At 41.6% G+C, this 14,524-nt stretch overlaps 1 protein-coding gene across 1 annotated transcript; it reads right to left on the reverse strand.

Annotated features, from left to right (window-relative positions):
* Positions 1-2,105: 2,105 nt before the first annotated feature.
* rassf9 (Ras association domain family member 9) lies at positions 2,106-14,524 on the reverse strand. The gene is made up of 2 exons (XM_020637209.3): positions 14,326-14,524; positions 2,106-5,240 (listed from the first exon to the last, which is right to left on the reverse strand). Exons 1-2 carry the CDS (start codon positions 14,370-14,372, stop codon positions 3,980-3,982), a joined length of 1,308 nt encoding a protein of 435 aa, XP_020492865.1. The 5' UTR covers positions 14,373-14,524; the 3' UTR covers positions 2,106-3,979.

Genomic DNA, 14,524 nt, shown 5'->3' on the forward strand with positions numbered 1-14,524 from the left:
GGTCGTCTCTCATCCTGAAGGTTGAGGGTTTGATCCCCGGCTCCTGCATGTGTCCTTGGGCAAGACACTTAACCCCAAGTTGCTCCTGCTGCATCATCTGCAGCGTATGGATGTATATGAATGGGATTAATCAACGCCGATGGACATTTTACATAGCAGCCTCTACCATCAGTGAGTGAATGGTTAGGTGTGACCTGCGGTGCAAAAAGCACTGAGTAGAAAGAAGAGAATAGTGCTACACAAGCTCTAGTCCATTTAGCATTGCATTTAAGAGAATGTCACTGTCTTTCTGAACATATGAAGTGTTTCTGAGGCTGTCACAATTTCTCAAGAATTTGAATTTCTCAATCGGTTGCTTCAAACTTGTTTTCATCCCTAAGCTGCCCTTAAAGCAAAAGGCATTGGGAAAAAAAACTACAAAGAGATCAAATATAAAAAAAAATTAAAAAAAACGCTGTCAAAATGTCCACCTGTTTGAGAACTACAGGTGCTTCCATATGTCATTCAGTAAAGTGATGATGTTTATCTGTTAAAAACGGTTATGGTAGAAGGACAACACTAATAAACTGTAATATGGAGGTCTATATACAAAGCAATTGTTCAAACACAGAGCACAATAGCCAGCATCTGTGGAAGGTAAAAAATTGGTCAATTAATTGAAAATGTATGTTGCACATTTTTTTTAGCATGGGCCTACCCAGAAGAGTAATCCTAAAATGCCCACTAATTTAAAACTCTGGTGCTTATATGCATGTTAGAGAAGATTCACACTCACAACAGGATATCATGCAGATTATAATGTGAGGGGAGAATTAGGTCAACATTGACCTCTGCCCTCTGTGGTCTAAGTCCAGCGCTAGTCTGGTTGTAGCTGAATGTGGTTGTTGGTGTCATGTATGACACCATTATCATCAATAGCTGTATGTCATTTGGAGTGCTGCATCATTGGAAGGACACAACCAACATAGTGGTGTGCAGAGATGCCAGACGCAGAACTTCCACCAGATGCGTGTCAGCTCCGCTCTGTAACGGCCCTGTGCTTCCTCGTCTGTCAACACCCACAGGCTTCAGAGTGCAGCGAGGAGCAGCACTGTCGGACAGCTGGAGTCGCGAGACCAAGGAGTACTCGCTGCATTTGGAAAATTGAGAAGCCTTGCGTATCTTCTGCAGAGTGCTCCAGCCCTCCAGAGGTGGGACGGAGCTGAGGCGCAGTATGGTGGAGCCAGTGGAAGCACACACATTAACAAAAGTAAAAAATCTAGTAATCTGCTCTGCTGCCGTGGGGGAGTGGAGAGGAGCCTAACATGCATTTGGTGGATGTGAGCAGTTACACTGTCAATAAGAACAGGTGGACCCCAGATGCCCCCAGATGTCCTCAGCTCTGAATACAGAATAATGACTCTTTGGATCAAATCGTCTGAATCCTCTGCAACTCTGTTATTCAACATTCCTTCCCTTAATATGCCCAACATCTTAAGACCTGATTTGCATTAGAATCTCAGTCCCACAAAATGCCTCTTTTTATTCCTGCTTGGTGCGTGCCTGATGGTGAAAAAGAACATGCTAGAAGCAACGTAATCATCCCCCATTCCATCAACAAGTGTGAGGCACCGGTGCAACATTGTTCACATTGTAAGATCTCTGGCCTTTCATGCTTGGTGGAGTTACTTAGTGGCTGGAAGCGATGAAGGAGGACGAGGAGGTCGAGGGATGGGGTGGGGTGGGGGGGTTAAGCAATTAGTGTGTGAAATAGATATCCTCTTCTTTTCCAAGAGGCAGCCTCACTCTGCCCCGAGTACAAAGTGTTAGTCTGTCAGCAGGACCCTGACAAGGGGAGAGTGCTCGCTGTTGTTTGTGCTTGCCTGGCGACCATGTTGTCTGATTATACGCTGCACTGACGGGAAAGGGGGGCTCTGTATTTGCTGTGTCATTTCTTTCAGGTGACTCAGAAGTTTCAGGAATCTATGAAAGTCAATTCTGTGCTTTTGTCGGCTTCAGGTTTCTTTCTCGTGGTTTTAGCAGCAACGCCCGCCAGCTGGAGTCTATTCAACAACTTAGAGAAAATACAGCAATAAATCACCAACGCTCAGGACAAACAAACTGAATATAGTATAGTATTAGTGTTTATTATAAAAGTTGAAACTTACAATTACCTTTATAATAGCTTTTGTGTTAAAGCATGGTGTACACAGTGATAGCCAAATACTTGTGCTACTTTTGCCCCGGATACACCTGATGCGTGATCAGATCGGTTGCACATGGACATTATTGCCTCGGATAGCAAGCGGTCACAATAAAATCTATAAAATACAATTACAAGACAAATAAATATGTTTTTCTTTCAGCTGCTTTTTTCATCTTTACACATTGGATCATAAGAATAGGGATGTACTACGGAAGCCCCAAGTGGACATGAATCTATACAATTTTATTTACTTCATTCCCCCCATATCGAGTCATTTCAGGTTGTTTTTGGGAGATTTTCACTTATTCATCTTGTGCACAAAATGCACAAAACAAACCTAGAGATAGGCAAGACAACAACAATAACATACCATTCTGCCATTGTCCCCATTAACAGAGAGGTTTAAGGTCATCACAGTGATCAGACTGTTGTTCTGTTTTTTTCTGCCAGAAAATTATCCTGGTATTGAGACAAAACAAGGTTGTAAAAAAAATAGATAAATTAATAGTTAAGAGAAAACAAATAGTCAAGAAACAACTGGAATTCACTGATCACAGGTGAATTAGCTTTATCTTGAGATCCATCCGTCCATTATCTATACCACTTTTCCCATTCAGGGTCACAGGGTCATTGGGCGAGAGGTGGGGTACACCCTGGCCTGGTCGCCAGTCAATCACAGGGCTATTATCTTGAGATGAGATAACTTGATATCTCCAGAAAACAATCAGAAACTACTCATTATTGCTATAAAACGGTGTAAATAAAATGTATTCATGCATGTCTGCTCTGGGCTTCCATAATGTTCTGCTGCTACAGTAGTATATTTACAGTGTTGCTGAAAGGAAGACTCAATTTAAATCTACATCCAAAACAGTTAGCTCTTTGTTTTAATATAAAACATTGTTAATAGACGTATAAGTGTGTACAAAGAAGTGCAGTTCATAAATAGCTTGACAAGGGATAGGAGCATACATTCAACATTATTAAGAAATCAACAGGAAACACTTAATTATAGCTAAGCCTGCTACACCTCAGACATGTTAAGGCGGGAAACCCAGCTGTCATGAACAATAGTGGGTGGCTTGCCTACAGTTGAAGGAGAAAGAAGGTATTGTATTCTAACTATACCGTCCCTTTTGTGATTATTGCGCCTTGAAACTGAAAAAAGTCATTTTTGATCAATCTGTAAATAGTGGACTAAAAGCTCTGCATTTTCAAAGCTTGTGAAACCAAATTTTTGGCAATATTGCTTTAGAAAATGTGAATCTGTGGTTAATCAGTTAATTGCTGCAGAGGAAAGAAAATGAAATAGGTACTTAATGACAGTTATCTCATAATGTTTCACACTTTAGACATGCTGAGGGCAGAGGTCAAGAAACCCATCGGTCATAAGGAAAAGTGATGGACTGTTGGTGTTGTATGAAAAAGCTCCTGTGTCATGCCTTGCAAGTTTATCAGTAAAGTGAAATAAAGACAGGAAGCAACCTTTTTTGTATGAGATGCATAAAAACTACAAAAAAAGGTTAAACTGTGGATACTGTCTTTGTATTCTAAATATTACTGAAGGCCCTTACAGTTTTTCAAGACTGAGCAACAGAAATTTTCATTATTGCAAAAATGATAAACATGGTCAATCAATTAGTTGTGAAAGGGTTGATGAAAGCTATCCAGGGATTTGTTGGTCAGAAAAAAGAATGTTGCTCTCTTAGACACAAAGACAGTGACAACACATGACAGGCACAAAGAAGTGCTAGTGCACACAGAAACTCTAAATTGCAGGTTCAACATGGTCGTTCAAACGTCTGTGTCCAGTGGGGGAGGGAAGTCGAGACACGGTGACAGCGAGTCCTGACTGTGTGTGGAGCTAATCCCGGTGTCTGAGTCTGTGTCCGTAATGTCTAGAGGGGACAGGCTCTGTTTGAGTTTCACTGTCTGTGAGACACTGCACTGAGTCTCACTTTTCAGAGGATTGGACTGCTCTTCGTCTCCTTTGTCTGCAATTTGCAATGAGTTCAGGTGGGCAGCCAGCTGCCAGCACTCCTGATCCTTGGAGACCAGGGTCGTCTCAAAGTTCTCCAGCTGCTTGTCTATCTCAGCAGCTTGGTTGTGAAGGGAAACACCAGTGAAGAGGCTGTGCTTCAATTCATCCTGCAGCCTCTTGAGTTCAGCAGTGTAGAACAATATGTCTGTCTCCATGGGGGACCAGGAAGCAGCTGCAGCTCCTTCGTGTTCACAGTCCTCGTATTGGCTCAGCGGGAAGTTGGCCCTCCTGAGTTCAGCATCGATATCCTTAGACAGCTGTAGGATTAGTTCCTGGTGCCTCTGAACTTGCAGCTCGAGCTGTTCCACCCCATCACTGGTGTACAGATACTCCTGCAGCTGATCATCAAAGTGCGCCTCCAAACTCTGAGCACAAGCCGGAGTCGGTGAACTCTCAGACTCAGCTTCCTGCTTCGTTTGGAGATCTACCTGCTCGAGCTCCAAATCCAGCTCCCTCATGCGTTGGATCTGTTCTTGGATGGTGTGGTCCTGGTCTAGAATAAGCTGCACCATCCGGTCGACCTCGTCTGCACCCAGGGAGCTCTTAGTTTCCTTGTGCAGCTTTTCCAGCTTTCGGAAAGCTTTCTTCACCATGCGCTTTTGCCTCTCCACCGGCACAGCCTGGGTGTGCTGAGTGCGACCATTTTCCAGCCGCTTTGGCCTAGCCCCCCTGGACTTTCCAACCTTCTTGGTGGGTTGAGGCACAAAATCACTGGTTTTGATTAGTATGAACTGGATGAAGGGTCTCTGGTCGCCCCAGGCGTACCAGAGTCTCAGGATTCTGGTTAGAGGAGGCAAGGCTCTTTCAAAACCCTTCCACCGCTCCACCAGACAGAAGTCTTTGGGTTCCCCGTGCAGGAGCCGCTTGCTCTCTGGGATTGACTTGTGATCATCCAGCAGTGCCTGAATCATATCTGCACATGTTGTGTGCTTTGTTACTCCACAGACAACTTTCTCCTCGTTGCAGACTGAAACCTGAATCTCCTTTCCCACCACAGGCTTGGCATCTTTTGTCCTGGGAAAAAGAAAGGAAAAAAGCTTATTTAGTGATTGTGGCTTAGGATTGAAACATTCATAAGTCTTTTATGGTTGTAAAAATCACAGTCTCAGTGTCATCTAATGGTCAAAGGGTAAACATTGAAACTAAAGACTCAGTGGTTTTCGTTCTTCCATCGTTCCATAAATCAGAAACCGTTTTGATATGTTACATGCATTTTACCCACATTTGGACTTACTTGTTGCTGGGTTTAAGAACATTTTGGAGTCATAAAGAAATTGAAAAAAGATTGTTGTTAAGTTCAGAAGCTTTGCATAAGAAGTAACAGAGCTGCAGTTGGATGTTTACCACACATACTCTAAGCTTAAAGGTCCTTTCACTGTATTCTAAGTAGCATATTTTCTTAAGCAGTTCTGTCTTTGATGGTTTTCCATTAGATCAGTGAGCAGAAAACTACATTGGCACATTTGGTGCTCCCAGCCTTGATTTTATTAGACTGCTACTTATCGTCTTACTCATCAGAGATGATCACTTAATGGTTTGATTCTGAGCTATTTCACCCTGAGGCCCTCATTACCTTTTCATCTGCACGGTCAAACTCGCTCAAGAATTGACCTCCGATGGGCCAACGATATCCATTTTTTTACATGCTTAATGGACCACCGGTAATATCCAGGACCTAATATGCAGTCATTAAATGATCGGCACCGGCAATGCAGACATAATCGAATAAGTAGATACCATCGCCAGACATTTCAATTTGATTTCATGATAAAGACTGATGCATCATGTAATCATTTATAAAGAAGAGATCAGCAACAGATAACTAGAAGCAGAAGTATTCCTAAATGTCAAGTTTCGGTCTCAGTGAAATACTTAAATAAAACCTTCTCTTATGTTTTATATATATATATATATATATATATAAACACACACACACACACACACACACACACACACACACACACACACACACACACACACACACATATATATACACACACACATATATATATATAGTTCCTATTCCAATGCTGAAGAGCAGACTTACTATGGAGGTTGAAGGAATGTTGGTTTCTGGTTTTACAACCAAACAGGCATTTATTCATGATACTGTTAACAGTAATAAATCCGAATAACGTGCTTGCAATCCTGGTAAATGTCAAGTTTGGTCCACAGTCTGCAAAACGGATAGGTAGCAGACTCTGTGAGGGAGCTCAGCTTTAGCTCAGTGAGACACTTGCTCACATTATTTGACATGAGCAGACAAAAGCCAAAAACTTTTGACCAAAACATGATTAAAATGACTCCAGAGAAAGACTCATCATCACCCACCAACTCCTTCACGGAAAAACATGACCCACATTTATGCTATATTTCAACCCTTTAGATGTATTCAATGAAAATTTGTGTATTTTGGACCTCAGATGGTATAACACATGCCAGAAACGGAACAAAACTAATATGTTTAACAAAAACGCTTCACAGACTTTTTTAAAAAACTTTTTCCAGGAACACATTCATGACTGACTGAAAAACTCTGTCACCCACTTTTGGGTCCACCTGTCGAGAATCACTGCTGTGAGGGATTTGTGCACAAAAGCCTTGCCTACGAACATTTGTGGTTAAAATCAAATAGTAGAGATGTTCAGTCTCTAGGTACGAGCCGCCATGATTTCAAGTTTTGTTGTTTTCAGATCCAAACCTTGCATCCTGTAGCTGCAGTATCTTTTTGTTCTCAGATAGCCTTGGTTGACTGCAGCCCACATTAACCACCGATCGTCACGAGGAAGGAGGCACAAAAGTACACATCGTCTGGAGATGACACAGATATGACCCGCCTGGAGGCCAACACCAGCAAGTGAGATATAATAAGTACTGTTTGAACAGGAGAACTGAAACGCTTCTTTATCTCGCACATTTTTACAGATGTTACAGTCTGATACCACCAGCATTTTGGTTCCCACACTGCATGAAAACACACAACCAGAGTATTGTATAAGCTGGCGTTGAATAAGGTCTCAGGAATGCGATATGTATGCAACAATGCAACAGGTTGGTTAATGGTTATATAGAGACCCTCGGAGACAAGCGGAGCAAAGCAAATACCTGAGCTATGTGCAGGCCAAACAAATCCTGCACGCCTCCAGCATTCAAAAACATCGACCGTGACGACTATGACCTCAGAGTTTCCAACTACAGCCCACTCAGGAAACCCTGCAAACACTGTTGATGCACAGGGGGGGACACAGGGGGAGGACAGCGTGTAGGCCATGCATCATATGTTGTTTACTTTATAGGAATATTCAAAAATGTTGCACATTTTTCAGCTCTTTCGGTATCTAAAGCCCCCGAGGGGTCAACAAAAACTGAAAGAGGATCAGAACGGGGAAGAGGAAAACGATGAGAATCACAACCATGGATGTTTCCGGCTTTTTGCAAATTAAGCTTTTCCAGGTAGAGTAATAGATATTTTCACCTCTTTAAAAGGTGAGAAATGCAACAATCTGTGGAAATGTTCAAGGTTACATGCAATGGTTTATTACCAAGTAAATAGAATTTGTTGACCTTATTTTATGTAAATCGATAAAGTATTTGATCTACTTAGAGGGACATTAATCTGTCAAATCTACACATTTAACAGTTGAAGATACACTGCAGGACAGCAAGACAATGATCATTTCTTACACATCTTTTACACAATATTGTGAATTTATTGATACATCTACTCCTTGAAGTAAGTCTTTGAATGGAGCACCACCTAGAACAATATGCAACATTGAAAGGCTGCGCTGAAACACAGCAAAAGTTGTTAAAACTTTTTTTGAAATCGGGTAATCGGTATCATTGTTTAGCACACGATTGTACTCTGAATCAGAAGAATAAATAACACAATTTGATGGTATCCCCTGGCAAAAAAAGAAAAGAAAAGAGAACCAGGGATTTCCTGCTGCAGATGAATAAAGAAATAAAGGACGGAAAAGAGAACAGGACAGGAGGGAAGAAGCAATAACGAGAGAGAAACATGAAGCTTGTTGGACAGATGTTGGTTACGTATTAGGACAGGAATATCTGTATTTGATTAGTGCATGGTGATATCTGAACATACAGGTGGATAAACAAGCTCTACAGACATTTCTGTATTTCATAGAGACCGACCCATGGCCTCAGCTGTGCAGGAAGAGGCTACAGCGAGGCAGGGAAACACCTGTATTTGTCCCGGACCACAATCCCCAACATCCTGCCACCACAGCTCAATAGACAGATGGAGGAAGGGGACAATGAATTCCATAGCGGTCAAAATAAATCTGTTTCGTAAAACTCTGCTCTAATGTGAAGTTAGTGTTGACAAATCTATGACCATGGCTGGATAATCCTGATTTCAAATGTCTGAACATTTTCTTAAAAATTTTAACATTAATGAATGAAGCTCATGTCCGTGTTGAGATATTCTCAGGGAGTAAGGGTGTTTTGTTCCGGGAAACAATGGAGCGATTCCCCCTCGGCTCCGATTAGTTTGGACACACGTGAAGACAACAATTGTACTCTGATGCGGATCAAAACAATCGAGTCGAGATCGCCAGGAAGTGGCGGTCTCGGCTCGCTTTAAAACCTTATTCTTCAGTGGTTCGCTTGCACTGAGAACGCAATCAACAGAAAAAAACAACTGGCTGACTCATTACCCTTTAATTGTTGGTGAGTGTTGTGTGTGGGTGTGTCTGGGTGTGTTTGCATGTGAGAGGAAGAGAAAGAGAGAGAGAGAGACTGAGGCAGAGAGCTTGTATTTATATTTGAGCTGTGTATATTCAACATCTGAACGACACACAGATCTGTCTTCAACTTGTCTGCGAGAGCTTCGAAGTGAAACTTTGTAGAGAAGTGTGACTTTCTCCATCACGAGCACTCAGGTCGTACTTGACAACAACAACACTATCCAGTGGGAGCGCATAATTCATGATCCTTTGTCATGTGTTGTAAACAATTCACTCATACAGTGAGACATGAAATACCACCGCGACTTGTATACAACTGTACAGAGTATGCTCGACTTTCGGTAGAAAGTTAAAACAAACACTACATTATTGTAACCTCATGAGAAAGTGAGGTGGAAAAATCATATTGTTTTATGAATTAACATTTTGATAAGACCGGTGGTGGACTAAGTGTCTGGAAATATCAAAGATGCTAACACACTCAAGTCAAGTCCCCACCTAGATAAAGAAAAATACTGCACGCATTATTGGGCTGATTGCATCGCAGCTAATATGCTCATGAGGGCTGTCACTTCAGGTGCCATTTGATATTCATAGTTTGGGATTAAGAGGTGGTTGCCAGACGCAACAAATGAGGTTGCCCTCATAAGTCCGGGCTTCAGGTGGAAAAGGACAAAGCTGGCACTGGTTTTATGATGAACTCAACGCCTCTGATTAAAAATCATCCAATAGAATAACAAACATATGATGAGTACTAGACATTCAAAAAGACGCTGTCATAGAGGGGGTTGATGCTGTGCAGGGAGCAACACAGGAGAGTCAGACCTCAACATTTAACACTCGAGTGAATCCAGGAAACCTGAGCGGACCAGCTTGACCTCAGTTTGAACTTCCAACCTGAGAAACTCAGAGAGCCATCAGACACGTGGGAGGAAACCACATTCAAATGATCTGAACTTTCAGCACAAGTATCTGCGCGGGCCGATTCCATTACAGCTCCACCATGGTGGCATGGCACTCTTCCATCATAACACTCATAAAGACCACCTTTGGGACTTTAACAATTCCCTCTTTGTCGTAAAATTTGCAAGCTGCAAGTTACCGCGATGACTGCATGCTGGTGGTTTGAACATGTCGTAACAAATGACAGAGTTATAGCCCAGCAGTGTCTCAGCTTGTTTTCTCAGATTGATAGCGATATGATAAGTGGATGCTAATATTGCACACAGAAACAAAGCTTTGGTAGAGCGTCAGCAAATACATCCTGTAGCAACTGCTGTCAGCAAGTTCTGATTTTCTTGCTTTGGCATCGACGTTCGATTACCTTCTGATTCTTCAGGTGGTGACAAAATGATAGGTTTGCTATTTAAAGAAAGAAATAATGTAAATGTGTCTTGTTAAGAGCTCTATTAAAGGGCTGCTTCGCTTTGTTTACATAAAAGTCATAGTATAGTTTCTTATATCTCTAGTGGTAAGCATGAAACTATTATTTTAAGGCCAACATTTTTAATAATTTAAATATCCATCCGCCTGGAGGCTTTACATTGACACAACAGTACTTTTAATCTACATGTCGGCATGCTTACATCCCTATGACAATGCTAACATGCTAATATATAGCAAGTTTTGGATTTACCATGACATCATTTAGCAAGTAAGCATACCTAGATGGGCTAATTAGCAGCAACTCTAAGCTAAGGCTGATCAGAATACGAGTTCTGCAGGTTTATGGTTCAAAACAAATGTAAGAAATGGTTAAGAATGAAAAGAAAGACCTAAAAACAGCTGTATTGTGAAGCTAAAGACGACCTATTTTGCTGATCCCCATTCTAAAACTCACATATTAGCGCTACAATGCTGGATGCCTATACTTAACCTGGGCAAAGATTTAGGTCACGAGGTAAACGTACGTCAGAGAAATCTCAGGATGCAAGGAAACAAGTCCAGCTTTGCATTAAAAAGAGGTAAGTAAGAGAAAGTCGTCTGTTGACATTTGTTTGAACCAAACCTGAAAGCTTTGCTGGAACGACACATCTCATTAAAGACACACGACCTTTGCATTGTTTCTCTTGTTAATGACATCAGGCCATAAGATGAAACATCATATTAGCATTTCCTGAACTAATAAGAAGCAGCTCTCTTTCTCAGACTTACTGTTCAGCTCTACGATAGCCTGATGTGTTGTGCCCTGTCGGTCATACAGTGTGAGGACTATCATACAACTTATCTGCAACTTATCTTAGCACGCGTCTCGGAAATTTCAACATGAGCTGCAGGGCTTGCCACAACGAGCCAATGGGCTTAGATCAGTGATCTCACACTGACAATGAGGTCGGACTGACAAATTTTTATCGAGGGGGCCTAGAACCGAGCGTTACATGTGGCTAATGCTACAGCTAACAGGAGGACGTAGGAGAAGCCGCTTTTCCGCGGACTTTGAATTTTTGCACATAGATGTGCCTAAACATGCACAGGACACTTGGAAAACACACTAAAGGGCATATTAAACCAGAAAAAGCATAATATGGGACCTTTAAAGACAAGAAGTCACACAATAACACAAATTAGCTAAGCGATCAAGGCAGCGGTAGATCAGCAACTCCTGTGTTCTGCACAGTCAAATCACTGCTTTTGTTATTTGAGTCTGGTGATTTTGACGAGAGCAAAACCAGCAAAACCACCAAAGCCTCTTTCTGATGAAAAAAATGAAAATCTGTCTCATAGACCACTTAAAAAAAACAGATCCTTCAGAGATCCACGTTTATGTTAGGCACTTACTACGACATAGATATATCAGACTTTGAAAGTGTAAACATACCGTCTTTAGTGGCTTATTTAGATAGAAGGAACAAAAGCAAACAGAGAGCAGATTCTGGTTTCTGGACAGGAGGTGCTTCCTCTCGCTCTTATCTCAAAGAGGATGAGGGATGGGCGAGGAAAAAAAACATCACTTTTCAAATGAATCTGGATATGTTGATCTCTGGGATGACTCCCGCTCTGATAGGCATCTGTGAGCAGAGACACAACACACCCCTTCCCCTTATCTCCCCCCCCCCCCCACACTTCCTCTAGGAAACCACCCACCCGCCCTTTATTCCCCCCCGCTGGCTCTGTGAATCACCAAATAGGCTTTTGCGCAGTGAAAATAAATGACTTATTCTCTATGAACACAATCGATCCATTCAAACTGCTTTTTTAGTGGCCTGCTAATTTGTGCAGAACCAAACAAATTTCAGCAGCTAATTGGTCGCGTCTGCACAATGCTGTCATGCTGTTTCTGTGGCAAGAGAGCAGGATTAAGTGGAAGTTGTCATTGCATTGGCCACATGTGTCACAGACTGGCAACGATTACACTTAAAAGTTACTTGAGGCCTGAAAGTGCAGTTTCACCACCACAGCAGCTCCGCAGTGACGCAGCCTGAGTCTTTGAAGTGAAAGAGAATGAAACAAATTTTGTCAGCTGCAATTATCAGTTTAATTCTGAAAGTCTTGATGTTTCAAACCGACTGTTAAAGAGCGACAAGATGAAGCTGATGTGGAGCGGCAAACATCCGCTTGAATGTCTCAGGAGCCGCTCTGAAATTGAGTGTGTGACATATCTGCAGATCTAAACACTCGAGGTAATTATAGGTGCCGCAATGGTAATTACTACTACACAACATGAAAAAATAATAAGACATCCACAAGAGACAGCCTCAATCAGACTGTTTGAAGTGATCAAAGATAATTCATCTCAGCTCTGTGTGTGTGTATGTGTGTGTGTGTGTGTGTGTGTGTGTGCGCGTGTGTGTGCGTGTGTGTGTGTGTGTGCGTGTGTGTGGGTGTGTGCGTGTGTGTGTGTGTGTGTGTGTGTGTGTGTGTGTGTGTGATGTCAAAATCCATCCATTCTGCTGCTGGTGCCACTGTCAAGCAGCAATTTAGCATAAAAGCCAGTTTTATTTCTGAACTTAATCCAAACCTTGCTGCTTGGTTAGGTGCTAAGTCTGCGTCTTAATAAGTAAAACTAATGAAAATAGCTCTTAACCCACAATTAAAGCCTTCCTGATCCCGGTTTTGGCAACATAAACTCTGTCTGCTCGCTGCGAGAGGATTGGATCATGACCTAGATACTCCTTAAAAAAAAACACAGAAACTCTGTTTACCAACTCTGCACAACAAAAGTCTGCAGTCAACAACTCCAAATAGAATTTCTGCACCCATAATGGAGGACAGCTTGTGGCTCTGCAAATCTAATTTTCCCACACTTTTTTCAAAGCTGCTGCACATACAGTAGAGGCACATCAAAAAGGCAGAGTGAGCCACTCAGGGAAACTACAGCAGCAAATTATAAGCGTGTTGATGACAGGACGACTTTGTACCTGAAGTCTGAACGTTCTTTGGTCGTGTTATCCCAGATGAAACATGCATTAAATAAAACACCTTTGTTGTAATTACAGAGCAGGAGAAGGTGAGCGCTCTTATAATTTAAAGTAAGGTCAACATTTTTGATGCTTAGATACTTTTCAAAACCACATGTTTTAAAGTCATACAGAGATATCTGATATTTTAATGATTGACAGTATCTACAAGTACCGACACTTAAAAATAGCTTTAGATCTTAAGTCATGTTTTTGAACCCAAAGCTGCTGGAGCGAAAGAAAGAGAGAGCAGTGTACAAATACATTGGCAACGTTTGTATTTGTGCAATTAAGACAGTGTGCAGGAGTTTGTCTTCAGAGAAGAGAAAAAAAAGAGTTGCCATGGTACCCTTAAATGTATGTATATCATTTGATTTGAACTGGAATCATATCAAAAAAAAATCTGGTTTGACAGAAATAAGTGAAACCTCATTAAATCACATGTTTTGGTGCTTGTTTTTTTAACTGCTGGTGCAATATAATTTACAAAGGTTTCATATTTTAAGTGTCAAATTAAGTTGGAAAAAAAGTATCTGTTAATTTTTGCAAGTGGCAAAACGTTAAACTGTCCTCCAGATACACATATACAAGAAATAACAACTTTGATAAGAACAGATGACCCTGAACAGCTTCAGGAATTGTGAATGCGGTGTAATCTTGCTTAAAATAATAGTAAAGGCCCATTATATGGTTATTCCCCTTGAAAAATGGGTTAATAACATATCTCTTACTATAAATTCATAACTGAACGTTTTTTTCCAACTTTAAAAAGCTTATATTTGAAGTTGCAATATATTTACTGAGATCGTTTTAGATCATTCCTAATATTATCCTTCCAATATTGCTCTAAATAACTATTAAAAACAGTATTCCTCCTCTGTCCTTCTGTACCCAAAACGCAGCTCGCTCATAAACCTGACGCGCTTCGTCGTGCGTAATTCACCACTGAGCTCACAAGTCTCCCATAACGACACATCACTGTCATCACATTACCTGTTTTTCAGTCGAGCTTTCAGGAAGTTTTTTCCAAACGGAGCCATGTCTCAGGAGCGCGAGGAGAACCGAGCAGCGATCCGAAACGCGTTACAATCCCCGCATGGCACGCGGGACTTCGTCAGACACTTTGTGGAGACGTTCAGAAAAGTTTGAGGGTGTCCCGGCTGAAACTCCGCAGCCAGTCCCAGACGAAAAA

This window comes from Labrus bergylta, chromosome 7 (assembly GCF_963930695.1).
Source record: "Labrus bergylta chromosome 7, fLabBer1.1, whole genome shotgun sequence".
NCBI classification, from domain to species: domain Eukaryota; kingdom Metazoa; phylum Chordata; class Actinopteri; order Labriformes; family Labridae; genus Labrus; species Labrus bergylta.